Source organism: Myxocyprinus asiaticus, chromosome 29, assembly GCF_019703515.2.
Source record: "Myxocyprinus asiaticus isolate MX2 ecotype Aquarium Trade chromosome 29, UBuf_Myxa_2, whole genome shotgun sequence".
NCBI classification, from domain to species: Eukaryota; Metazoa; Chordata; class Actinopteri; order Cypriniformes; family Catostomidae; genus Myxocyprinus; species Myxocyprinus asiaticus.
The window spans coordinates 11,761,614-11,787,676 of NC_059372.1; the positions used below are offsets into that span (position 1 = coordinate 11,761,614).

At 37.1% G+C, this 26,063-nt stretch overlaps 1 protein-coding gene across 1 annotated transcript; it reads left to right on the forward strand.

The window, feature by feature from the left end:
* Positions 1-287: 287 nt before the first annotated feature.
* Positions 288-25,691, forward strand: LOC127420123 (calcium-binding and coiled-coil domain-containing protein 1). Its single transcript, XM_051662134.1, has 15 exons — positions 288-458; positions 2,370-2,522; positions 2,617-2,719; positions 4,888-5,090; positions 6,726-6,938; positions 7,136-7,284; positions 10,097-10,166; positions 10,266-10,421; positions 11,614-11,868; positions 14,074-14,199; positions 15,572-15,667; positions 17,929-18,016; positions 19,867-20,120; positions 21,551-21,642; positions 23,859-25,691. The coding sequence occupies exons 2-15, from the start codon at positions 2,391-2,393 to the stop codon at positions 23,884-23,886; spliced, it is 1,965 nt and encodes a 654-aa protein (XP_051518094.1). The 5' UTR covers positions 288-458; positions 2,370-2,390; the 3' UTR covers positions 23,887-25,691.
* The last annotated feature ends 372 nt before the right edge of the window (positions 25,692-26,063 follow it).

The window sequence follows — 26,063 nt, forward strand, 5'->3', positions numbered from 1 at the left end:
TCGTGTTGCTTTCCACCGTGCGTGTTTGACGTAGAACTATCGAATTGGTCAAAATTTGATTGACCTGCATATTTAACCAATAGAATCAATTCGATGAATTCGATTAGCGATGTGAACCAATCAGAGCCGCAACCGCTGTAGCATCACCACGACATTTGACATGTCACGCCGACTTTCAAAGGAATCTCGTTGCAGATGGGGATTATTGTAGTTTTTTTTGCTGTTAAGCCATTAGTCAGATTCGCTTCTTGCACTACATTTCCCACAATGCAACGGGACTCAAAGCAACCATGCTTGTGTTTTTGTTATTGTTGTGAGTGGTTTGTGTTACGGCGTATCTCGGTGAATGTGTTAAGTCTCGATTACAGTTCTCATCAGTCTCATAGATGTGTTTTCTCAGTCATAACCGAACATCGTTTCGCGGGATGAAATTGTTCTGATCATCTAAGCAAAATCGGGTGAGTTCTTTAATCCGACGGTTGCTGTTTTTTTTTTTGTTTTTTTTTACACAAAAGAAAGAAGAAAAAATGCAGCATAGTCTGTATTACGCAGCTACTATAAAAACTTAAGCATGTTACTTCTGTATTGCATTTGATGTTTCTTTTGAGGCAATTCAAGAGAATGTGAATTACAAAAGTAGTGTCATATAATGTTTAGTCCTTTGTTGTTGATACGCTGAACCGAGTAAATTGAGCTTGTTTCTAACTTTGGGCCTCGCTTGCAGCGGCCATCCACGATCAAAGTAAACTTAAGAAGATTTATTTGGTAAGTCAGCAAAAAATTAAAGCAATGAGCCATATTATTCCAGCAGTCAGTATAGTTGTTGTCACCATCATAATTATTATTACAGTAAGTAAACGTGTACGTCGTTTAATTATGCTAAAACCGTCAGGTGGCAAGTGGCATTTTTTCATGAATACAAATGTAAAGTGGTGCTTTATTCTCTTGTTTTTCATTATCTATTAAGTCGCACAATACAATTCTGTTTTAAAACTACCTCATACTGTCAAGAGCATGTCCCTGTCATAATTAACCACCAACTGAAAAAAATAACAAATGTATTATTTTGCTTAAAGAGATAAAAATTAAGTCGTCTTTTAGGGCAATTAATTTTTTTTTTCGCATTGTGATTATTTTCATGACAACTAAGCACATTTGTCTTCACATTACCTCAATGCAAATTAAAAAATAATATATTTTTTTAAACTGATATAGTACTTTTATTATGCACTTATACATCATGCATACATCTTTTTGTTGATTTAACTTACAATTAATTGTATTACAGTATTTTTATGTAATATATTAAAAAGCTGAATCAGAGTAATGGAAATCTAAAGAGAAATCATGTAAATTACCCCCCAAAAATTAATTAAATAAATAAATAAATAAATAAATAAAAAGAGAGGGGCATTATGCTTAATTGTCATGAAAATGATGTCACAATGCAAAAATATTGATGGTCCCTACAATTGGCTTCATTTTCTCTTCTATTTTTTATTTTTCGGGTGAAATGTGACATGCTTTTATGACATTCACCCACAGTATTTTAAGACAAAGACTATTTGTTTTGTACTCTGAATAAAGCAAGGGTAGACTCATTAGACACTGTGCAGTCGTTTGTTTGTTGTAAAGTCATGGAGAGTCTAAATATGGAGCACATGGACTATTATGAGGTGCTAATGATGCACCCACCTGTTTTTGCATGTAATCTATGTGTTCACACACAGTCAGTCACAGCATCTGCAACACGTGACAGCCTGTCATGAATGCTCTCTAAGATCCGATCGGTGTCAGGGTGAAAAAAGTATGCACTTGTGCACACATCATCCTCAGGCACTCGCCGTCCAGTTCAACATAACAAGCTATTTCTCATGACTTGCGCAAGATATTTCACCTTTGCCCTACTGTGCTGTCCAAGATGAGCCTGGAAAACAGTTTTCATTTAAATTTTGTGGAGTAATTAATCTAAAGCCTGCTTCAAAGCATCTTCAGTCAAGCATTTTTATTAAGTCGGGTGTATTTGTAAATGTATAGATATTCAGCATATTTACAGATAGAAATAAATAGATAACATATCTAAAATAAAGGATGATACTTTTCCTTATTTGACCTTTGCTCTCACATGCACTTACAGTAAATATACAGTATGTAGAATGGAAGGTGTATTTTTTTGCACGCTGTAGATGTTCACTGTCAGATTTTTCACTATACTCAGCCTTTAGTTCAATAGTCCTGTGATGCGACATAATATTTAAAAATACTAATATTCCATATGACTGTAAAAACTGTAGCTATAACAATTTTAACATATTCCATGTCACACTGAAGGACACTTCACTGCTTGAAATGTCATGTTAACTTTTCAGGAGCATCACTATTCTGTTACCATGGAGAAGATATGTGGGGTGGAGTTTCGGAACGTCGGGAGTTGCTACTTCCCTCAGAGCAGAGTGGACTGTCATTACACCATCAACCCACAGCACACATGGGCCAGTAACGACTGGATTGGACTATTTAAGGTAAGTGAGAGCTATCTGGAATTTTTTTTTTTTTCCAGCATTAATGCAGCTCTTCTGGTTAATTACTGTTGATTTTTTTTTCTTACACCCTCAGGTTGGCTGGTCATCAGTCAGGGACTACCATACATTTGTGTGGGCAGTAGTTCCATCCAACTACAAAGAGGGGATGTCTGTCAACTGCTGCGTTAATTTTCAAGGTCTCTTGAGCATTGATTTTGGCATTCACTACCACTTGAAAGTCATCTGATGGTCTCAGTACAGTATGAATAAAGTATAGACTGCTTGAGGGATATTGAATGAGCTAATTACAGTTTCTTCTGTTGATTCACTAGACTACTGGTCTCAGGCACTGAGGTGCATCTAGTACATTAGCTAATGCTTGTCATCAAATGGCCAGTGAAACAGATAAAGCACCACAGAGGATTCATTCTGTTGCTAGTTATGAGACCTCAGGACAGGGCCCAAAATAAATGTTTTGCTATACAAGTGAATTGAGAAAATGTACATTATTCAGGGTATACATTTGATCAGTTTTGTATGTTCCCTGGGAGTCTAACCTTTGAACTTGGCGTTGCTAGTACCGTGATATGTTGAACTGTTTCCCAGGGAAATTTTAAATGTAAAATATTAATTTAACATTCATTTATAAATACATTTTATTTTAATATTTAAAACATTTCTTAATGGCCATGAAACTCAATTTTGCATTATGTTTATTAAAAATATATATTTTTGTCCTTATGACAGTATACAGTCATATTGTCACTCGCAGCATCATACTTGAGCTTGTCTAAGTCTCCCGGTGAAATGACACCTGACACAAAATGACAAACGTCGTGATTTTGTGAATATTCCATAAACGTGTTGCCACATAGAGTTCTGGAGAAAAAAAAATATTTAAAAGTAAAATTTCCACTGAAGCAAACGTCTTTAGAAGATGTGCAAGGTGCTACAGATGTTTTCTTTTGTAGACTGTTTGTATGCATTGATTTGAATCGTTTACATTGCTTACAGTAATGAAGGTCAGACTACCACTCTTGCAGTTCAACTTAAACTATAGCCGCATTTTCATTGTCTCCGACATTTACAAATGACTGTCGTATTTCTCCCCCTTGTGGCAGTCATGATGTAACTCTTAAGTTTGCTCACAATGTGATTTTATTCATTGAAGCTACCAGGTTTGCAGCCAAACCTCAGAACGATATTTTTGACACTATTTTTTTTATTTTTATTATTATTTTTTTTATTATATTTTTTTTAAGCAGATGTATGAATTCAGTGAAATTCATGATTAATATTCTCTCAGTATTTATTATTATTATTTTTATCTATTATTAATATTGTTTTTATAGATATTATAATAATTCACAACAACGACAACCATAATTTTGCAAATAGGAAGTTGAAATGAATATGTCATTAATTAATTATTTTAAGGTTTTACATGTGCAGAAATAAATGACACATTAACTGTAATTTTGTGATATATTTGCAATGTAAATGATTATTTCTGACTATTTTTATTTCTCATAATTGTCCAATATACAGAAAGAGCAAGCATTTACAACAAAGTGTCGGCCAAAATCCGTTGCTATTTCTCACTTTGCACTTGTAGTTTTGCATAAATTCATCATATACGGTCCAGTGGTCATATACGGTGTAGTCGCAAAGTTTGAAAAATTTCAAAGCAGCCAAAGCTCAAATCGGATCCAAAACTTCTGCATCCACAGATGGTCAGAACTCCACACAGCCTCCGTCCGACACTCCATTGGAAATGACTGATTTCTGGTCTGTTGTCTGCCGTTTGTCGGACGCAGTGAAAAGGCAGCTTAAGTTTTATGTTGCAGATCCTTATAAAGGAGAGTGGTTAGTAAGCCACTGGCGAGTAACTCATGTCAAAAGAGTTTTATTTACTCGCCAAAGTCCATTTTTGTTTGCATTAATAGTCTATATAGCGTTATGGCTGTTTCAAGGTAACATAAGTCTTGAGTAAATGCCCTTTTGTCTGTGCACAAGCATCTGAGCATGTCAGTCAAAGTGTCGTCCTGGCCGTGTTTGCATAATGCAGAATGGCTGTATTGTAATTTGCGGCGAGTAATGGCGATGCAGAAAGAGTTTGTTTAGGACCTTCGAGAGAAACCAGATGACGTCATCAGTAATGCCACGGAATACATTTCGGCAGGAAATCTCTGAACTCCACTTACCATACATAACCAGACAGGAAATATTCAAATGCACTTTGCCTGTATTCAAAAGCAGTGCCCACTCATGACAACTGTTTTGTTTATCCTAATAATTTATCATGTATACTATGAACCAAGGACACTAAATTCCACATGGCCTTTCAAATCTTCCTCTTTTTCAGCTTCTTACCTACCAGGGACTAGTGCTCAGCAATACCAGTTTGTGTATGTCGATGGAAAGGGGGAGGTTTGTTCTTGCAGTACTGCCTTTACCTTCTCGTCCCCAAAGCCCCTGGAAGAGCTGGTGACACTGGAGGAGGAGGGTCAAGGGGAGGAAGTGGGCGAGGATATGTTACTTGTCATCCCCAGAGCCCAGTTACTCCAGGTCAGATGGAAAAAAATGATAAGGTTCATAGGATGCTTATGTTAAAAGTGCAGATTGACAGTTTTTGAATAATAGAAATAACATCAAGTTCCAAGTAAATTGTTTTGTCGCAGACTGGTCAGCCTGACAGTCTAATTGATAGATATTAAACAAATATATAGATTAAATAACTGTAACCTTTTTTTTTGCGCAAACATATCATTGAAAAGATTACACCACCCGAATTGACCTCTGCCTCACTGTAAGCAGCCATTTGTCCAATGATTGTAGTGCCATTGGCATATTTGAAGAATCTGGACAGAGCTGTATCTTGACCACACAATTGTTGGTATCAAGGAGAACAGCAAAGGACCAAAATGCACAGCCCTGAGGGGCAACATCATTTGTTAGTGGGAGGACTTAAATCAACAAAAGGCTACAGACCTCAGACAGAGTCTCATTTCAAAATGTCCACAATGTGCAGTTTTGTTGTGTGGCTTGAGAATCACATGAACAACATTAAGGCCTTTGCAAACCAAAGGCGACGTGATTATGAGAGGCGAATAGAAGAAAAGTCAACAGTGAATAATGCTGATTTGTCACTGATGTAGTACTACAGGTCCTTGTCCTGAGTTGTTATCTTTTGGGCTACAGCAAAAAGACATGGTTACGTTGGTACACAATTCAGTAAGTTTTGAGAGTGACAACCGCAAAAAAATAAATAAATAAAAAAAATAAAGTGACTGCCTTAAATTTTCAGGACTCACAACCGAATTTTGAGTTTAGTTGATATGCATGGTACAAACTGAACTGCTATGAAAAATGGCAACACAAAAGCCCTATCAGTTGTTTGGGCAAAGGAGAAAGGAATAAACTGAATTAAACCGATTTCTTTTTGTTTTTACCAGATACCTGAGGGAATGAAAGCAGCAAGATAAATAGCTAAGAATAAGTCCTTAGAGATGCAATGCAAAGCCTTTATATTTACTATCATAATCTGTTGCTATGGTTACAGGCATTAAGGCTCTCATAAGTTATTCTAGGTTCCATTTGAAATTCCCAAATTCCTAGTAGTAAAATTCAAATGGAATGCCACATAATTTGGACTTCAAACTTGGAAACTCATGAGGGAAACTATCAATCCTACGATTGCCATATTTGATAATCGGACACATGTAGAACAAATGCTAGCATTGTAAAGCATCATTTATTCTCTGCAATTTGGTTGCTTGGAGACGTCTCTGTTGACAATTTAGAACCTGTTAAGTTTAAAGGATTGTTTCCTGATGCATCATCTTTCGAGCATCTGGCAGTTGACTGCGTAAATGGTCGGTGATCAGAGATATCATGTTGGAATATCCCACATCCGACTTTGAAAGGAATGCAGCATTAGAGAAGGGGAGTGATTTTGGTAACTTGAGCATCAAAACTGTTATTAAATAGGGTTATTACTCCCAGACAGTGTGAATGTAGCCTTGGTTTTTATTTGATTGACTGTTGGGGTAATATCTTCTTGAAGCAAAACACTAAGAAAGAAGGTATTAAAGGAATCAAATAAAAGCACGTTTAGAAGTACATTTTATTTTCCTCTCCACCTTTTTGGTCTTGTTATTAATATCTGGATCTGTCTGATTTTTTTTTTTTTTTTTTTTACAGAGTCGCCTGCAGGAGTGTCTGAAAGAGCGTGCGGAGCTGCTCAAGGCTCTGGAAGCAGCAGACCAGAACATGGAAAGAGAGAAAGACAGGAGAGAGAGAGACAAATGTTTCTGGGAGGACAACCGCAAGGAACTGGAAAGAAAGATCAGTGAGCTGAAGGAGGAAGTGAGAGAATATAGAGCAAAAGTAGAGGGAATGAAGAAAAAGCAAAAGGTAGCGTAAACACTTGTTTCATCACACTGTGTGGTCAGCCCTGGGTCATAGTTTTATGTGTATTTTCTATAGCCTTTCTTAAGTGTTTACTGTGGTGTATCTTATTACAAACACTGGTGGTGTGCTTACTACTTAATGATTTTTAGTGTTAAGATTTAGCGTAAGCATCTCACCACCATCATACCTCTCTTTTTTAGGAGGTTAAAGAATTAGGTGAGGCCCTGACAGAGGAGAAGAAAGCCCTCCTGGCTCAAAAAGAAGCTAATGAGCAGAAAATCAGGGAACTAGAGGAGGACATCAAAGTACTGACCCAGAGAGGCCTGGAGAGAGAAACTGACATAGAAAGGTAAGAGGCTATCTGTCTGCTAGTCATCTCTTTTGAACCTGTGTACAGCACAAACGTCTGTACAGTGGTCAAATTTTGTCAATATTGTCTAGGGGAGGGTCTTTGATGACTGCAAACATCACTTATGCAATAGAGTCAAAGTCTGTCGCATAGAAATGCTATGACGTCAGACATACCAAAGATGTTCTTCAAGTTGATTAAGTGATTATTTTAAAGCTGTACCTAGCTACTAACATTTAAAACCCTTGTTTTGGCACAAATCTTTATGTTACATGACTAAATGATGTTAAATCACTTTAAATGACATGAGTAGGTGGTCCTTTGATGTTGTCTGTGGCGCATCAAGATGTGGTCATATGCATCCTAGGCCACCTCTGGAGGGATGAAGGTGACTGAACCATAATTAGGGCTGAAACTATTTTGATAATTGGTTAATCTAACGATTAATCTAACGATTATTCGACTATTCGGCAATGATTGCAACGATTAATCATTAGCTCTTAACCGATTATTCAGCTTGTGCCCTGACTTAAAAGGTTGTATTAAACGTGCATACTAACAATAAAGGGGACAAAATCATCTTTTAAAAATACCTCTAAATGACATTCACTGAATTAAAGGGAAAAAATACTTTTTATTAAGTTTAATTCAGCAAAGAAATTCATGGCTAAAAATACTATTATCAAGTGTTTTTGTCTTGTTTTCCATTTAAAATAGTCTAAAAATCCTTAAAGCAAGATACATTTACTTGAGAAGCAACATATAAGATATTTAGACTTGCTTTAAGAGAATGTATCTTAAATATAGGTGTATTTTTTCCACTTGGTAATACTTCTGCGAGTGCTTATATTCAAGATCTATTCTCTAAAAGCAAGTCTAAATATCTTTTATGCTGCTTCTCAGGTGAATGCATCTTTTTTTAAAGGATTTTTAGATATTTTAAAATATTAGTATTTTTAATATTATATGCAACATTCTCAGATAACAATTTTTTCTTCTGCAGTAAAGTTCCTAAAGTAAATGTACGTTGTTTTAAAGGAGTTTTAGTTATTTATATTGGAAAACAAGTCAAAACAAAAACAAATCAAAAACAAATTTTTTTGCATTGTATAATGGGGCGAAGACTACCCTCTCTCACCTTTCTGTTCACTTCAATCCATCTTTAACTCACAAAAAACAAACTCTCTCTTGTTAATCAAGCTGCATATTGCACACATATATTAAGATTCAATAAGTTGCGTGCCATCACATTATAATCTAGCTGCATTAAGCGTGCGTGCTCGAGGGACGAGCGTCCCCGCCCCAGAGTGTGCATCAGCCGGGTGCAGTTTCAATCTCTCCCCCTTAGATCGGGACATTTGCGCAACTCACAGAAGAGGCACTGACTGCACAGAGAAATGCCAGTTTCGGAGTTTGCCGTTATTTACATGATCTGCTTCCGGATTATTTGAACTTTAATAAAGCTATAACGCATTAAATACAACTGAATTTAAGATGTAACGCCGGGGTGTGTTTCCTATAAAGATGCTCGACACACAAGTTTTTGGCTCCGCTTATTCCACAATAAGAGTGCTTCTGTATTTACATATTTAGTATTTTTGCATTGTAATTCCCTCATACTTTGTGGTCTACATCATCTGAAGCTCTTTGGAAGGTTTAGAGTGCTTCTGGACTGTGAGCTGTGTTTTCTTCCTCTCCTCAGTCAGTCGCGAGCTGCAGTGCTGCTCTTACGCGCCATCATTAGAGTTTAATATGATCTCATGTTACGTTAAATGAGATCAAACGACTATTCGACAACGAAAATTTTTGTCGACAATTTTTTTTATTGTCGACGTTGTCGACTAAACATTTCAGCCCTAATCATAATGCATGTCTAAAGCAATTTAGACCCCTTTAACACTTCTATTTAGTGTTGTCAACTTCTGATTAGATCACCTGGGATGGATGTTAATACTAAATGTAAACATGGGTTTTATTGGCTTTGTGTCCCACAAGGTGTAACGCAGTATGTTTACATGCAGAGTACTAATTGAGTTACAGTGGGTTTTTGCTGTAGTTGAGCCAGAGTCTTCATCTGTCTGTCAAAGTTTGCATGATGCAATAAATAAACGTCAGCTCATCACCTCTGTCTTTTGGAGCAAGCACACAAAGCAGAGGCCAATGTGGTCTGATATAAAGAAATATACAGTTAACATTAACTAGCATTTTCAGGCAAAAGAAAATCCTCTTCGGGTCAAAATGACCAGAACACAACATGAGGGTTAAAGGCAGAAATGTGAAGCTTATAGTTTTATAACAGAACTTGTATTAATTTTTCTGTTAAAACCTGTGTATTTTTTGAGCTGTAAATTTGTTTAAATCAAAATTTTTACAGTTGTTCTATGGTTTTAGGGTGTTACGTTATCAGTTGTAAAATCGGAAAAAACTTTACACAAAAAAGAGTAATAAGTGTTTTGTTTTTTTTTGTTTTTTTTCCACACTTAAATCATGTTCACTTGCATATTGTTTTAGTCTTATGTCTATACCTTTGAAACAGTGAGGTTTTTTTTTTTTTTTACATTTATGGATTGGCCCCATTCACTTCCATTGTAAGTGCTTCACTGTATCCCAGATTTTTGCTTTTTTTTTTTAAAGTAAAGTAGGGACAAGAACCCAGGAATATTCCTTTAATGTGTTTTCATGCCAAGTATCTTAGTCTGACTTTGCAAAAATCTGACTGGTACAATTTCATTCAGATTAAAACATTTATATGACATTTTAAAAAGACAAATTATTGTTTTATTTTTGAAGTGTTTTTTGTGGTTCTGTGTAGAATGAGGGAACGAGCTAAGAAAGCAGCTGCTCAGAAGAAGGAAGATGAGGATGAACAAAAGAACCTGAAGGTTTCTCAGCTATAACTTATGAACTCACATTTAGAATAAGCATACACAGAAATACATGTTCGCAAATGTTTATAATTATTTGATTTTTGTGCATTTAAGTTAAAGATGGGGCAGACCGAGAAAGAGCTGCACAGTCTGTCTGCAGAGTTTCAGAGTCTGAGAAGCTCTCTGGCCCAGAGAGATACACACGCCCTACAGCTCCAAGACACCATCTCAACCCTCACACACAAACTCAACAGTGCTCACAGGAAAGAGGTAACATTCCAGAAGTTTTAACACCCCAAAGTCGCACCTTCTATGTCTCATGGGGCTTACACACCAAACTTACTCTTGTGTTCAGAAATTGTTAGATTGAGCACATAATATACATAGATTTGGGCATAATGCACTGCAATGCATAGTGTATAATAGGGCTGGGTAAAAATATAAATTGTCCGATGCATTATAATCTTCGTTTGAACAATCTCAATATCCATTCTTAAATGCCAAGATCGATCTTTCACTTTAGGTAGCAAACCTCTATAATGCAAGTAAATCACTTGCATGTGCAACCAAATCTCATTGCTATGTGACTAAAAATGTCTATGATTAGCCACTGGCTAGTAAATGTTCAGATTTCACTCAAACTATATTACTGATTGAGTTGTATAGTGGAGAAGAAGTTATTAGCACAGAGATCCTTTAACTTAGTGTTGAGAGTAAAAGTTTGGTTTAACTCATTCTGTGTGTCCAAAGACAAGAGCTTCAGACCCATATTTAATTGAATAATGTCTCTTTTAATAGCCATTTTGTTTTTTACAGTCATTTGTTGATTAAAAAAGAAAAAAGCAAACTAATTCTAATTCTAACATGGATGCGCTAAAGAAACCACGCACGTCTTCACTCATTGTATGTTCTTATTGGCTGATGCCGCTAGTCTTAAAGAGACAGTACCAATTAAGCACGTGTTCTACATATCAATGTAAATACTTTTAAATAGTACAAATTATGCAAGTAAACAGTAAAAATGTAACCAAAATACTTATGCAATTTCAAGACATTAATTGATGGAACATTATTTGTAAAAATGAATATTTTCTAATTGTACCTAGAAGGGTTGCCTAGAAGGTCCCTTTATAATTAAGAGCATTAGCTGAGAGAGAATTTATTTTATAGGTTAGCAAAATGGAACATTGTTACAGAAATGTTCCCATACGATTCCATATCGAATCAGGAAATCTGTATCAATACCTAGCCCTTGTGTATAAGAAAAGTTTAACTGTGTTTAACTTAACACCATATTTACAATGCATGTTCATATCCATCCTTTGTAAGTGTATATAGACCTGTATGTAAACCTCCTGACTGCCTTTAGACTGATACCCTGCCTGTACACTAAACATACCCAAAACTGAGTATACAAGCCGATACCATATTATGATTATGTTTCTGTGTCATGTTGGAGCAGGCAGCCAATGAAGTGGCTCTGGGTGAACTCCGGAGTGTTCAGGAACGTTTGAACGTGAGTGAGCGCTGCGTGGAGACTCTCAAGGGGGAGCTGAGAGACATGGTCGCTCAGAGGGACACTGCACACACTGAGCTTCATCAAGCCCGTCTGCAGGCCGCACAGCTCACACTGCAGCTGGCAGATGCCAGCCTGGCTCTGAGAGAAGGCAGGGCCAGCTCGGCACAGGAGAGAGAGACCGTGCAGCAGAACGCTGAGGTAATCTAAAATTCAACTAAAAATATAAAAATAACTGTTTATTTTGGGGATAATAACTAGCTGCCACTCATTGTATTAAGCACGTAATGTATTCATGTAGCATACTACTCTTTATCGTTACATACTGCATACTATTTAATATTCTATTCTTAAAAGTAAAGTAGGCAGTACACAGTATACTGTGCAGTATGCAGCGCTATAGTATACCGCTGTGAGCATAGTCATAAACTCTTAAAGTTGGGGTGTGTAATTTTCATCAAATCACTTTTTGTCAAATTCCATGAATATCTCTTCACAGTCTGCTAGCTGTCCGTTCTGTGTGTGCGCTGAAAAGAAATCCGGTGTTTGTACACAGCCCTGGCTTTGTAAATGGGAAAATAAACAAAGTGGATCAGACCAATCCACACAACACTGTTGCAATCACACAGCATTGGCAATAGGCGTGCATGCATTTGGGGGGCGGAGCTTCTGAAGGAATCGCTTACTCCACCTTAAACATGAAAACCAGTTGAACCATAACACCGGCAATGTTATTGGACAATCCGATTCCTCTACACTGCTTTCTGTCTGGTGTGTTTATGTTATAGTGGTCTTGTTATTACGATGTTAAACGTTTATCATCTTTTATTTAAAATGGCCTATTTGTTCATAGGGAATCAGAGAGTGCGAAAGGGCATGATGAGTCTGAGGGGTGTTGGCAAACGTTGTTTGAAAACATACTTATTTTTGTAATTCCATTTGGTGCCACTAGTAGCGCAGAAATTCATACTCCACCTTTAAGAGAGATTGGACTGAGAGGCATGATGAAACTGGGGTAACCCATACTTTTGTAATTACAATCAGGGCTTATTGAATTATTAAACATACTGCTCTTTGTACGCACTACAGTCTTCCATTCTCAGGGACTGTTGTCATTAATCTGTAATCTTGTATACTTACATGTTGTTCTATTGTGTCTGGCCATTCTCTGTTGACCTCTCTTATCAACAAGGCATTTCCATCCGCAGAACTGCCGCTCACTGGATGTTTTTGGTTTTTGGCACCATTCGGAGTAAATTCTAGAGGCTGTTGTGCATGAAAATCCCAGGAGATCAGCAGTTACAGAAATGCTCAATCCAGCCCATCTGGCACCAACAATCATGCCACGGTCCAAATCACTGAGACCACATTTTTTCCCCCATTCTGATGGTTGATGTGAACATTAACTGAAGCTCCTGTCCCATATCTGGATGATTTTATGCACTGCACTGCTGCCACACGATTGGCTGATTAGATAATCGCATGGATGAATGTTGGTGCCTGACAGGCTGGTTTGAGTATTTCTGTAACTGCTGATCTCCTGGGATTTTCACACACAACAGTCTCTAGTATTTACTCAGAATGGTGCCAAAAACAAAAAACATCCAGTGAGCAGCAGTTCTGCGGATGGAAACGCCTTGTTGATGAGAGAGGTCAACAGAGAATGGCCAGACTGGTTCGAACTGACAAAGTCTATGGTAACTCAGATACAGTGTTGGGTGTAATGCATTACTAAGTAATTAATTACTGTAATTAAATTACTTTTTCATTGAAAAAAGTAAATTATGGGATTACTCTTAATTTTTCAGCAATTTAATTAGTCACTTCTGATGTAATTACGTTAAATACTATATAGACTCTAGAACAATTCTATATAAAACAATAGCGAATTTAAAATCAAAATTTAACGTCTAATGTTAAAATGTATGTTTTCTAATTTAACGCTGCCCCTTTAAATTCTTTGGCCAGTTCATGAATAGTTTATTTGATTTTATTTGATTTATTTGAAAGAATTAAAAGAACAGTTTCATGTCTTTCCTTGTATTTTTCATCTAGTCGAGGTTGATAGAAAGTAATTAGTAATAAGTAATGCAATTACTTTTCAGAAAGTGTAATTATTACTGTAATCTAATTACACTGTAGAAGATGTAATTAGTAACTTACCCAACACTGCTCAGATAACCGCTCTGTACAATTGTGGTGAGAAGAATAGCATCTCAGAATGCTATTCTGAGATGCGGGTTGGCGCTGTTTTGGCGCCACGAGGGGGACCGACACAATATTAGGCAGGTGGTTTTAATGTTGTGGCTGATCGGTGTAGATATTGCCTAATGAATAAAATATGACTTGCATAATAACAAGATTATTTAGACCCCTGTTCCCTGAAGTGAATTTATGGATTAACAGATGCACAAAGTGCGTCTGGACCGACTGAATGATGAGATCCAGCAGAAAGAGCAGTTGTTGCAGGAGGCGAGGATGGAGAGGGAGAAAGCGGTGGTGGAGCTGGGACGAGAAAAAGACTGCAATCGGGTAAACATGAAAGTTCTCTATTAAAATCATAAAGATTCTTACATTATTGATTAATAAGATATAATTATACATCACAGTGCTAAACTATATTGAATGTAGAAGTATTTGGGTAGTTGATATTAATATGACACCAAGAAGTTCTGACATGGTATACTTAAACTATTTAAACAATTTTTTCTTGCATGATTATTATACAGGTAGTTTATATATTTAGATATTAATTGAGAAACTACATGAAATATTTGCACTTTTAAAAATATAGTCTTTAGTCACACTGCAACACTACTTCAGTGAACTGCAATTAAAGTTAAAAAAGTTATTAAAATGGTGTAAAAAAAAAAAAAAAAGAAAAATGTTGACCAGTCACAGCACCTAAAATATAAATTTTCCTTTAAACGTATACATTTTAATTTAAAAATCTTGATGTAAAAAATACATTTATGGACATATTATTTGGCAACTGCCCATGTATGTGTTAATTAGGGCTGTCGATTTAACCTGTTAATTTAGTGCAATTAATTATTTAAAAAATAATAATAATAACGCAATTAATCATGTCTCCTGACCCGTACTTAAATTCCGTAATAAAAGTACGTATTTTTCTGCTAGCGGAGTGTTTTAAGCTTGAAGTAACATATAATGTGTTTTTACAAGCTGCCTCAGCAGGGGGCAGTGAGCGCAACTTAACAAATCTCACAAACAGTGTAGCCACAGAATGAGAGCCAGGACGCATTGCTGGACAACAAAATGCAGGGATCGCGAGACACGATTTTCATACTTCAACTACTTTTTACTTGACACAGCGTCCTAACAAAGCAGTGTTTATGACGCTGAAAACCAGTGAGATGCTCCATAAGCACCCGTCTGATACATATTTACATGGACCAAAATACAGTCAGAAAATAAGAACTGATCCTGTGAGAAAAGGACTCAATTGCAAAATGGATTGCTGACTGTAGGCTTATGTTCCAGGATATGGGAATAAATCAAACAATTTATTGACTTCTAAAGCCAATTTTTGTATTGTCTAATTAATGCTTTTCTTGTCTGCCACAATAATGCAATATATTTCAATTTGAATTAAATGTATAGGCCTAATTATTTAAATTATGTATTATTTACATTGATCTTTATTTAGGGGCCTTTCTCAGCAAATATTGATATGCAGTTAATTGTGATTAATTAGTCAGCATGTTATTTAATTAATTTGATTAAAAATTGTAATCAATATACAGCCGTAGTATTTATGTAATGTAGATTAAGGTTTTCAATGTTTAAGTTTACAATGTATTTTCAATGAAAACATTTTAAAGGCCGCCATGATAGGTCTATACTACTCTTGTGGAAATGTGATATTTGTGTGTGTTCTCAGGTTCAGCTTAGCGAGACTCGCCGTGAGCTGCAGGAACTGAAGGCCAGTTTAAGGGTGGCTCAGAAAGAGAAGGAACAGCTGCAGACAGAAATACAGGCAAGATTCTGCAGTTCTCACAAAACTCTCAGTGGAGCTGTCTCACTTTCAGCCTAACTGTCTTAAACTTTATGCTCTGCACAGTCTCAATAGTCTGTGGTTTTTCTCACAGGTTACCCAACAAGTCTTGTTGTTTATAAAGCTTTCTTCATATTCACTTGAGCCTGAAGGCATGGCAAAAACATGCTATACCTGTCCCAAACATCAGCTGCAACCTGTCTCAAGCATGTTTTGAAATGTGAAGCTTTGCCTTTTGATAAAATACTTGCATGAATTCTTCAGTAAAGAAATGTTACCTGTGCTGTTAAGTTTTAATGGTTCTTTTGAGTTGGGGCTACTTTTCTAGGTAGAGGAACATACAGTATGTGTTACCAACATATTTGTCCTCCTAAATTTCACCAAATTAAAGTTTAGCAGATAAACACATTTAAAATGTACAGTCTTTCTCTTCAGGGACAGTGTACCAAAAATATTGATGCTTCATCTTGCACTCACAGGTGTCCTATAAAATTCTCTCTAGTATGATAATGTCCCTCCCCTTAATCACATTTGATTTGATTAGGCATAGAAAGTAGCAAATCATGGCTGTGACGTACACAAAAGCCTATTGATTTTATTTATATATATATATATATAAAGAGAGACCTAAATATGTTTTTGCCCTTAATTCAGGAAATAAAACTGTTCTCATTTAGAGTTTGTCTTTACTGTAAGCTACTTTTAAATAGGGGTGGGTCAAATTATTGATTTCCTGATGCATCGTGATCTTCATTTGAACGATCTCTATATCAATTCTTAAACCCCAAGATCGATCTTTAACTCTATGCACAACCCTCCACTACAATGAGAAAAAAATCACTCGCATTTGCAACCAATTTTCACATTATGCGACTAAAAATGTATATATTTGGCAACTGCCTGGTAAATGTTTAGATTTCACTCACCAGGAATTGTGTAGGATAGTGGTGGAGTATTCAGCTGCAAGATCCTTTCACTGCGTGTTGAGAGTAAAAGTTGTTCCGTGTAATGTGTGTCCAAAGATAAGATCCACGCAACCGATTTGTCAATGAATAATATTTCTTTTAATAATCTTTCTGTTCTTTACAGGCAGTTGTTGATCAAAAACAACAAAAAATAAATATTTAATTCTAATCAGGCATAGCACAGATGAGATAAAGCCATTCGTGTCTCTCTCATTAACTTGTTTTAATTTAAAGACGCTGTTTACAGAAATGCCGCGTTTCCTTAAAGAGACAATACCGGTTTTAACACGTGTTCAACAAGTCAATGTAAATACCTGTAATTAGTACAAAAAAATGCAATTAAACAATGTAACAAAATACAATATTTGCAATATAATATCATATTTATTGATTAAATTCATTGATTCATTCTTTTTTTAAAAGCTAAAATAATGAAAAACTAATATTTATTAATATTTTCATATTGTGGGGGGCCTGGGTATCTCAGCGAGTATTGATGCTGACTACCTCCCCTGGAGTCACGAGTTCGAATCCAGGGTGTGCTGATTGACTCCAGCCAGGTCTCCTAAGCAACCAAATTGGCCCAGTTGCTAGGGAGGGTAGAGTCACATGGGGTAACCTCCTCGTGGTCACGATTAAGTGGTTCTCGCTCTCAGTGGGGCGTGTGGTAAATTGTGTGTGGATCGCGGAGAGTAGCACGAGCCTCCACATGTTGTGATTCTCCGCGGTGTCATGCACAGCGAGCCACGTGATAAGATGTGCAGATTGACAGTCTCAGATGCGGAGGCAACTAAGACTTGTCCTCCGCCACCCGAATTGAGGTGAGTAACTGCGCTACCATGAGGACCTAGTAGTGGAAATTGGGCATTCCAAAATTAGGGAGAAAAGGGGATAAAAATATATATATATATATTTTCATATTGTTCCTAGTTAGGTCCCCTGTATAATTAACAGCATTAGCTGGGAGAGATTGTATTTCTGTATTTAAGCAAAAGGGACATTATAACTAAAATATACCCGTATGTATCGATATGGATTTGAGTCGAATTGAGAGCTCGTGAATCGTATCGAATCGTGGATAAATTATCAATACCCAGCCCAACTTTCAAACATAGAGAATTGTAGAATTCAGCTCTCTGCAGACCTCAGAACAGTAGCAGTAGTTTTATAAAGATTTATGGCCAAGATGATAGACAGTGTGGTAAATATTGAACATTACAGTTTGACATTATTTTCATTCTAAACAATGTTTGGTTTGTTGACTGTGTGTGTGTGCAGGAAGTGATGGAGTACAGCCGCCAACTGGAGAGAAGGCTGGAGGTGCTGAGTGATTCTAAATGGAGTGAAACAGCCCTGCTGCACAGCAGTGAGTCAATGTGCTTTCTTTAATTCTGTACAAACACCACTACACAACGGCACTTTTGTGAGTCTCGCTACTCTCTTTATTACCCTCACAAAACAATACCACAGAACGCCAGGATAGCAGACAGCCACATCATAAAATGCCACACATCACTGCGCAAAACCGTTATACAGCCCAGCACCGTGCCAATACACAGCACTTTAAGACCATACAACACTATCATACCAATCCCACATAGTAGTAGCATGCAGCACTGCTATAATACATAACGCTCTAATTGAACACCGCTTTATTATAGACTTATTAACTTTTAAAATGTCTCGGCTTCAGACAGCACACCCACAGACCGTTCACTGACTGTCTGATGCATATTGCACTCAAAAATGGAAAGCTTCTCAAAGTCACAAGTGGGTTGCAAAACGATTGGTTGGCTCTACACTGTTTGTAACATTGTTACAAGTTCCCAGGCTGCTACTGTGTTTTTTTAAATAGCAATAATATTTTTGTTCATTAATTATGAACCCGGAGTTATACTTGGAAAAACCAACCAGAATCCACCCTGTCTGGTTCGGGTCGAGTCGCAGACCTCTACCTTGAGCACACCTATATATTCTACTTTGCTCTCAGCATAATATTGGGTTTAAGTTTTACCTATTCCTAACTGTAACATAAACAGGGCTCAAAAATAAGGACTGCCCGATGGCCCGGGCCCCAGTGTAAGGGAGATTCGGGCCAGTTGCAAGATCTGTCACTTGCCCTCTCGGGTCAGAGCTGCATTTATAACTTTAGTGCAAGCAGACAACAAGCGATAGAGCACAAAAATTACACAGAGCGAACACAGTCTTCTAACAGAGCGCACAGAGACGAACTAGCACGAGCGTGCAGACAGACGTGCATGAGCACTGAGCGAACTATCCTCGTTTTAAGTGTCTTAGCAGCATCAATTTCCAAATGGGTTGAAAATTACAGGTAAAAACCCACCTCATGAATTTCAAAGCGGGATCGCACGTATAACACAACATTTTAATTATCCCTGCACATTCCATGTTCACAGTGCAGGGAATTTCCTGTTTTTTTTTTTGTTTAACATGATGGTGAACATTAGTACCACATGGGAACACAAAAAATCAATAGTTTCTTTCTGTTGGACTAGAAATCCATTTTTCTCCGTGCATCTCTCTCATCATCTCTCTTCGTGCAGTGTACTGACCAGAAAAGGTTAGTCAGTGATTTTAGCACACTAAAATCATGTTAACACACTTATTGCTTATGTCGTGTGGCTGTACTTTGGCCCACTTGAATGTTTTCGCCTTCCGAGTGCCCATTGTTGTTGCATAAATTGCATATATGGTTTTTGAGCCTCTGATCTGCTCCGTTGAACTCTTCGCTGAAAAACATGTGTTAATTGCAGGATGGCTGAGGTTAGTATGATGTATTTATGACTTCATATCTGTAAAGTTCTTATATAGGGTTACATAAGGCATAAAGCTGTAATTTATGCGGGCCAGTAGAACAATCCTTATTGTTGAGCCCTGCATAAATAAAGCAAACTGTGATTGATCATTTTAAACGTCAGACAGACAGCCACTTCCTGTTCAAGTGGGCAGTTCCTGGCCAGTATAATCAGCCAATTTATGCTGATAGTCAAAAGTCTTGCTATGTCAATCTGGTAAAATACTGTACAATGAAAAACACAATTATAAAGCACATCTTTTTAAAACATATCTTTCAGGAGCAGAGCATTACACAACTTTACATGTTCAATTGTGCAAATCAAGACAATAATACATAATAGCCTAACAGGACTCTTCATATTATCTGATTATATGCTCCTATGCCATCCTCGGTTGCAGGCCGTGCAGAGAGCCCACTGCTGTCTGATTCGGAGGATGAGAATCCTGAGGCCTTGCAGGACGCACACTCTTCTGGGCCTCTGAACCACTACAGTCTTTGTGAGCAGCCCCAGGCTGACCTGCTGCTCCCAGCCACCCCACCACCCTCTCCTAGACACCCTTCCAGCATGGACACAGTAGTCATCAGCCAACCTGCACCTTTGTCCTATCCGCACCAGCCCAAAGCTCATACACACTCTCACAGCTCTGAGTCGGTGAGAGTTTGTTATCGCCAGGTTACTGCAGTACATCTAAAAGTGCTGTTATTGGGGTTGCATAGAAATCACTCTAGGGAACAATCTGCATATTGTCTAGAATAGATTATCAACTGTTTGTTTGTATAGTTTCGTTGTAGGCGACCTACATGTAATACTGCATAGTGGCTGAGTTTCACCTACAGTATAATGCCTTTGTACACTAGGGATGTGCACAACAACTAATTTCACTGACATTTAAAATGAAATTTTGTCTAAAAGTAAGAAAGCCTCAGAAAACAGTAAAAAAAAACAAACATTGTATATATTCAATCTATTTGAAATAATCTATTATTCCAACAGTCAAATCCGATACTAAATGTCGCTGAAAAAAGACCATTTGCGACGTGCTAGCCTTTCATTATGACCATTGTACATAAAACATAAATCCTGATAGGCATTACTGAATCAATGCTAGCCAATATAGGCATATTAATAAAAATTTTTTTTTTTAAAAAGAATAGTCTGCACTTCGTTGAAAACTACTTACTCAGACAATACATTTTTGCTGAGGGAAATTTACATGTCAGCGTAGTCCGGTTAAAGTCGGGACCTGAGGTGATTAATCCATGCACTTCAGAAAGCAATCCGCTAAAATTCTGAGTAAGCGTCTGGCATTCCCGCACCAATACAGAAGTGTATATTTCCATACTTTGCTCATCTTGCGAGAGGACAATTTTTCAGCGCACCGCGAGTGAAAGCATGCAAACCCTAATGTAAAATGAAACTTTTTATAGATCTGCTCCAGATATCAGCTTTTTTTAATTGTATTATTTATTATATTAAAAAAGGAATGTTAACATGACAGTAATTTGAGCGTTGCCATATAAGGCAAAAAGTTTAATGTGGAAATGTTTTTTAACTGACTAGTGCTAGTGCTGACTAGCAGCAGCAGTACCGTTTAGTTGACTAGTCTCGCACATGCGTTAAAAAATATTCGCACCAGTCTGGGAACACATATTTTTTGTTAAGTGAACAGTAATTTTTATTTTATTTTTGGCATCCGAACAAGTAAAATAATCAACAGCTGTAGCCTCCTAATTTAAAAAAACTGAAAAACGTATGCAGAATGATATTTTAGACTTTTTTTTTGTAATGGTCTGTGAGGGTTTTTTTTGGCATCTAAACAATTAAATAAAATCATCCTAGCCTTCGAATACAGATACTGTAGTATCCCTGAACTTTATTTTGTCAGTATAAAAGAGTTCAGAAATCTAGCCGAATAAAAAATAATAATAATAATAATTTATTATTTTTTTTAAAATTACATTTTTTTTATTTTTTTTTATTTTTTATCTTGCATTAAAAATCTTCTTTTTCATGCCATAAACTTGGTGTGAATATTCATGTGGTCTCTTATTAATGTGAATGTGCCTGTGTGTGTTTTGCAGGAGGAAGAGTATGAAGCCGCTCTGTCAGGTGGGCACAGCTCTGGAGAGGAGACAGCCCTCCTCTTGCCTGACAGCAGAGATGCTGCCCTCGGGTACAGCATGCACAAAAACACATTCATTGTCTATAAACTCCATCAGTCACACCGTCATTATCTGTGACCTGCAGACACGGGCTCAGATAGATTTTCACATGTACTCTTACACAACCCACACAAGTAAATATGTCACTGTCGCAAAAACGCACTCGGCCCTTCTCTTTCCCTAACACCTCACTTTATATCTCCCTGTCAAAGTTCATCTCTTTTTCTGTCTTTGCACACTCACACGCGTTAATGTAGGCCTTTATTTATGGTGACAGTCTGAATATGGTGAGGAGATGGAAGTTTTGAATACCACCTCATAAAATTAGTGAGGGAGAAGGGAGGAGTGAAAGAGAGCGAGAGAAGGCATAGAGTGAGTTCTGTGAGAGGAGGACAAGAGGACGGATAAGTTGACAGGAAGCTGTAGCAATGATTTACACAGAGGGTAGTCAGCGCTCACCGGCCAATTTTCAGCATCATTAAAAGCCTTTCTCCCTCACAACTCTCCTTCACCCGCTTTCTTTCTCTCCCTAACTCTACTCTTCTACCCCCCTCTATCAGTTCCCCTCTTTCTATCCATCTTTTTCATATTCTGTCCTGTTTTGCCATCTATTAACACCAATTCTTCCAGGGGTCCAAGATTTGGTTTGGTACTATTGGCAGTTAGCCCCTGCTGGTAGATGCCGTAACTACACCAATATATGTAACTTAAAATTGCTACATTTTCACATGTTCTTTAATTATTATTTTTTTAGAGGCTCTTAAAGGGATAGTTTACCAAAAAATGAAAATGTTGTCATTATTTACTCATGTGGGGCTCCAAAAAGGTCAAAATAACACTGAAATGCACCATTATATTAGTCAATATGACACGTGCTATATTCTACGTTTTTTTAAGCCTTTGTCCTCAGAAAAGTCATTATGCACTGAAAATCTTGCCCTACCCCAAATATTCAGCTTCAGGAGATTTGGAATATACAGAGATGAGCCAAAACATTATGACGACCTGCCTAATATGCTGTCGGTCCTCCACATGCTGCCAAAAACGGTGCCGACCTGCCGAGGCATGGACTCTACAAGACCCCTCTGGCACCAAGACATTAGTCCTGTAAGTTGCGAGGTGGAGCCTCCGTGGATCACACTTGTTGGTCCAGCACATCTCACAGAGGGAATTTGGAGGCCAGGGCAACACCTTGAACTCTTCATCATGTTCCTCAAACCATTCCCGAACAATGTGTGCAGTGTGGCAGGGTGCATTATCCTGCTGAAAGAGGCCACAGCCATCAGGAAATACCATTGCCATGAAGGGGTGTACCTGGTCTGCAACGATGTTTAGGTAGTTGGCACGTGTCAAATTGATGTCCTCATGAATGGCCAGACCCAAGGCTTCCCAGCAGAACATTGCCCAGAGCACACGTATACACGGCCGTCCACGTGATGTAAAAGAAAAAGGGACTCATTAGACCAGGCAACATTCATCCACTGCTCCAAGGTCCAGTTCCGATGTTTGCTTGCCCAATGTAGGCACTTTCGACGGTGGACAGGGGTCATCATGGGCACTCTGACTGGTCTGTGCCTATGCAGCCCCATACGCAGCAAGGTGTGATTCACTGTGTGTTGTGACACATTCCTCCCATAACCATCATTATAATTTTCTGTGCTACAGTAAACCTTCTGTCGGTTCGGACCAGACGGGATAGCCTTCGTTGCCCTCACTCATCGATGAGCCTTGGGCGCCCAACACCCTGTCGCCGGTTTGTGGTTTGTCCCTCCTCGGACCACTGTTGGTAGGTACTCACCACTGCTGACCGGGAGCACCCCACAAGCCTTAACGTTTCCGAGATGCTCTGACCCAGTCATCTGGCCATAACAATTTGGCCCTTGTCAAAGTCGCTCTGGTCTTTACTCCTGCCCATTTCTCTTGAATTTAACACGTTGACTATGAGAACTTATTGTTCGCTTACCATCTAATCTACCAAGACCTTGACATGTGGCCTTGTTAGGAGATCATCAACAATATTCGCTTCACCTGTGAGTGGTCATAATGTTTTGGCTCATCAGTGTATGTACACATCATATTGACTACTTTTTTTTTTTTTTATCCTTTTTGGAGCTTGACAGCCTTTGGTCACTATGAACTGTTGTATGTCTCCCCAAGTACAGTATATTAGAAATGATTGATTTCTTCCCAAAGTCATTCTTGTCCTGTTGTGTGTGTTCTCATGCAGAGATCTGGCTGAGAGTCCCCTGTGGTGAAAAGTAGAACTGCAGAGGGCCAGCACAGTGTGGATGGCTTCACGCCACTGCAACTTGTGTTAAAAGTTTTATATTTAGAAGCATTTGCGCTTTATATTATATTGACATGAGTATTTAAATATGCAATTTGCTTTATACTTTATATGCATTTAGAATCTGCACAAGCTATTAGACCTCTAAATGTATCACACGGTTTTAATGATATTTGCCCGGACGTGTTATTTTTCACATATCAACTGACAAGCAGAAAGAGTGTCTGTAATGAGCAGATCAAAGGAAAGATTGTATATGAGGAGGAAGTAATGCGTTTGTTTGTGTGTGTATGTTACTGTTGTTTATCTATTTGAATCTTGCTTCTCTTGGTATTTACTTGAGTTCTGTCACAAGTCTCATACTTCTATATTACCATTAATCTGTAATCAGCAATAATTTAAAGCACAATGTTTGACATCTTTTCAGGTTTTTAATGTAAGATTTAGTTTGGGTGCTCTTCATTTTGTGGGTCTTGTAGTAGAAATATTTTGAATTGTTGTTGCAGAATCAAAAGTCTTTTGAAGAAAGTTTCTGTGATTGTTCACGGATGACATGGTTATGTGCAATGGGACACACTAGCAACTGATCATTGTGTTTCATAGTAAAAGAGTGACATTTTTCATAGATTCATTAAATTTACTTTCATCCTAAAGTCACATCATTCATATATGCAAGCTTTTATTTGGTGGAGAAAATCCACTGCACCAGTGACCGGAGATTTTGGATATTTTAATTAGTGTGAATTTATTTAAAATTGTAATTACTCTGAATTGTTATTTGGTGCTTACTGGATTTATTGTAGTTTTATGCATTATATTGAAACACTATTTGACATTACAGAGGGAATTCTTACTTGTATTGACTTGGCTCTTGGATATCAGTAATTAGTACTGTAGAAAGGTATTTTAATTTCAAGGCATTATTTTTTCCAACAAATCAAACTGTTTAAAAATGTGCCTCATAAAAAACAAACAAAGCATATATTAAAAAGTGCAAATAATTAAGGGAAATATGACATGGTATTATACGTTTTTTTCCACAATGTTTTTTTTTTTTTTTCAGTCTTTAAAACATTGCCCTGTTTTGCTCACTGTATTCAAAGAACTTGCATTGTGTTTGGTTGATTTTTTTTTATTGCTTTTATCTTTACTATAGGGACAAGTTTGAATAGCTCCTATGTTATTTGCCTTTTATACAACACATTTTAACATCTGTATTGACTTATGTGATGTCAACATTATTACACACTGAAACATGCTTTTGCTGTTACTCTGTATTCATCAGTCTACTAAACTTTAGACTTTTGTATTGTATGCTTGACTAGGTTTTTCTTGAATAGTAGGCTGTACTCTAGAACGTTATGCTATTGTCAAGAAATCTGGGATTGAATACATCATTTTCATGAGTTAAACTTCTGTTGTTTCCACCAACTCTAAAAGTTTGACCACAGCTATATGAATTTTGACCTACACTACCACATTTACTGGAAACTCGTTTATGGCAGGAAAATGTTAAGTCATAAGTAATTGTTGTCAAATTATTTCTATTATATAAGAGTTTCAATAATGTCTAAGGGACATTGTTTTTAAGAACGCAGGTCAATTGAGGGCAATGTGATTTTTGTCAACTCTGTCAGAGAATTTGACTTTTGTGCAGTTATTGCTATATTCACTTAATTAAAATATTTTATTTTATTTTATTTTTATTTTTTAGGTTATGCTGTTCTGTGCAGGGTGTGGATGGGTTTCAGTAATAAAATAATATAACATTTATGTTTCCATTGGATCATTTAAAAAAAATTCAGTCTCAGTTAACAGAATTTGGGGCATTATGTTGATTAGCACAACTTATTTTGACTCATCACTTCTTTATTTAAAATAAAGAAAAAAGCACCGTTACATTAAGGCATTTACAATGGAAGTGAATGGGGGAAGTACATAATCGTTAAAATAAACAATATTTCAAAAATATAGCCACAAGACATTATACACGTAAACATGATTTAAGTGATATCAAATCACTTACTAACCTTTTCGGTGTAAAGTTAATCTTTGTTGTCATGGCCTGTAATCCTGTATTTGGATATACTGTAAGTTTACACAGACACGATTAGTAAGTGATTGTATCTCACTAAATTCACATTA

What these genes read in the sequence shown, in the direction of transcription:
- LOC127420123 (XM_051662134.1), top strand. Translation starts at nt 2,391, where the DNA reads ATGGAGAAGATATGTGGGGTGGAGTTTCGGAACGTCGGGAGTTGCTAC. An exon ending in GAATGAAGAAAAAGCAAAAG is followed by an intron (nt 6,939 to 7,135) that starts GTAGCGTAAACA and finishes TCTCTTTTTTAG; the next exon opens with GAGGTTAAAGAATTAGGTGA. An exon ending in AGAGAAACTGACATAGAAAG is followed by an intron (nt 7,285 to 10,096) that starts GTAAGAGGCTAT and finishes GGTTCTGTGTAG; the next exon opens with AATGAGGGAACGAGCTAAGA.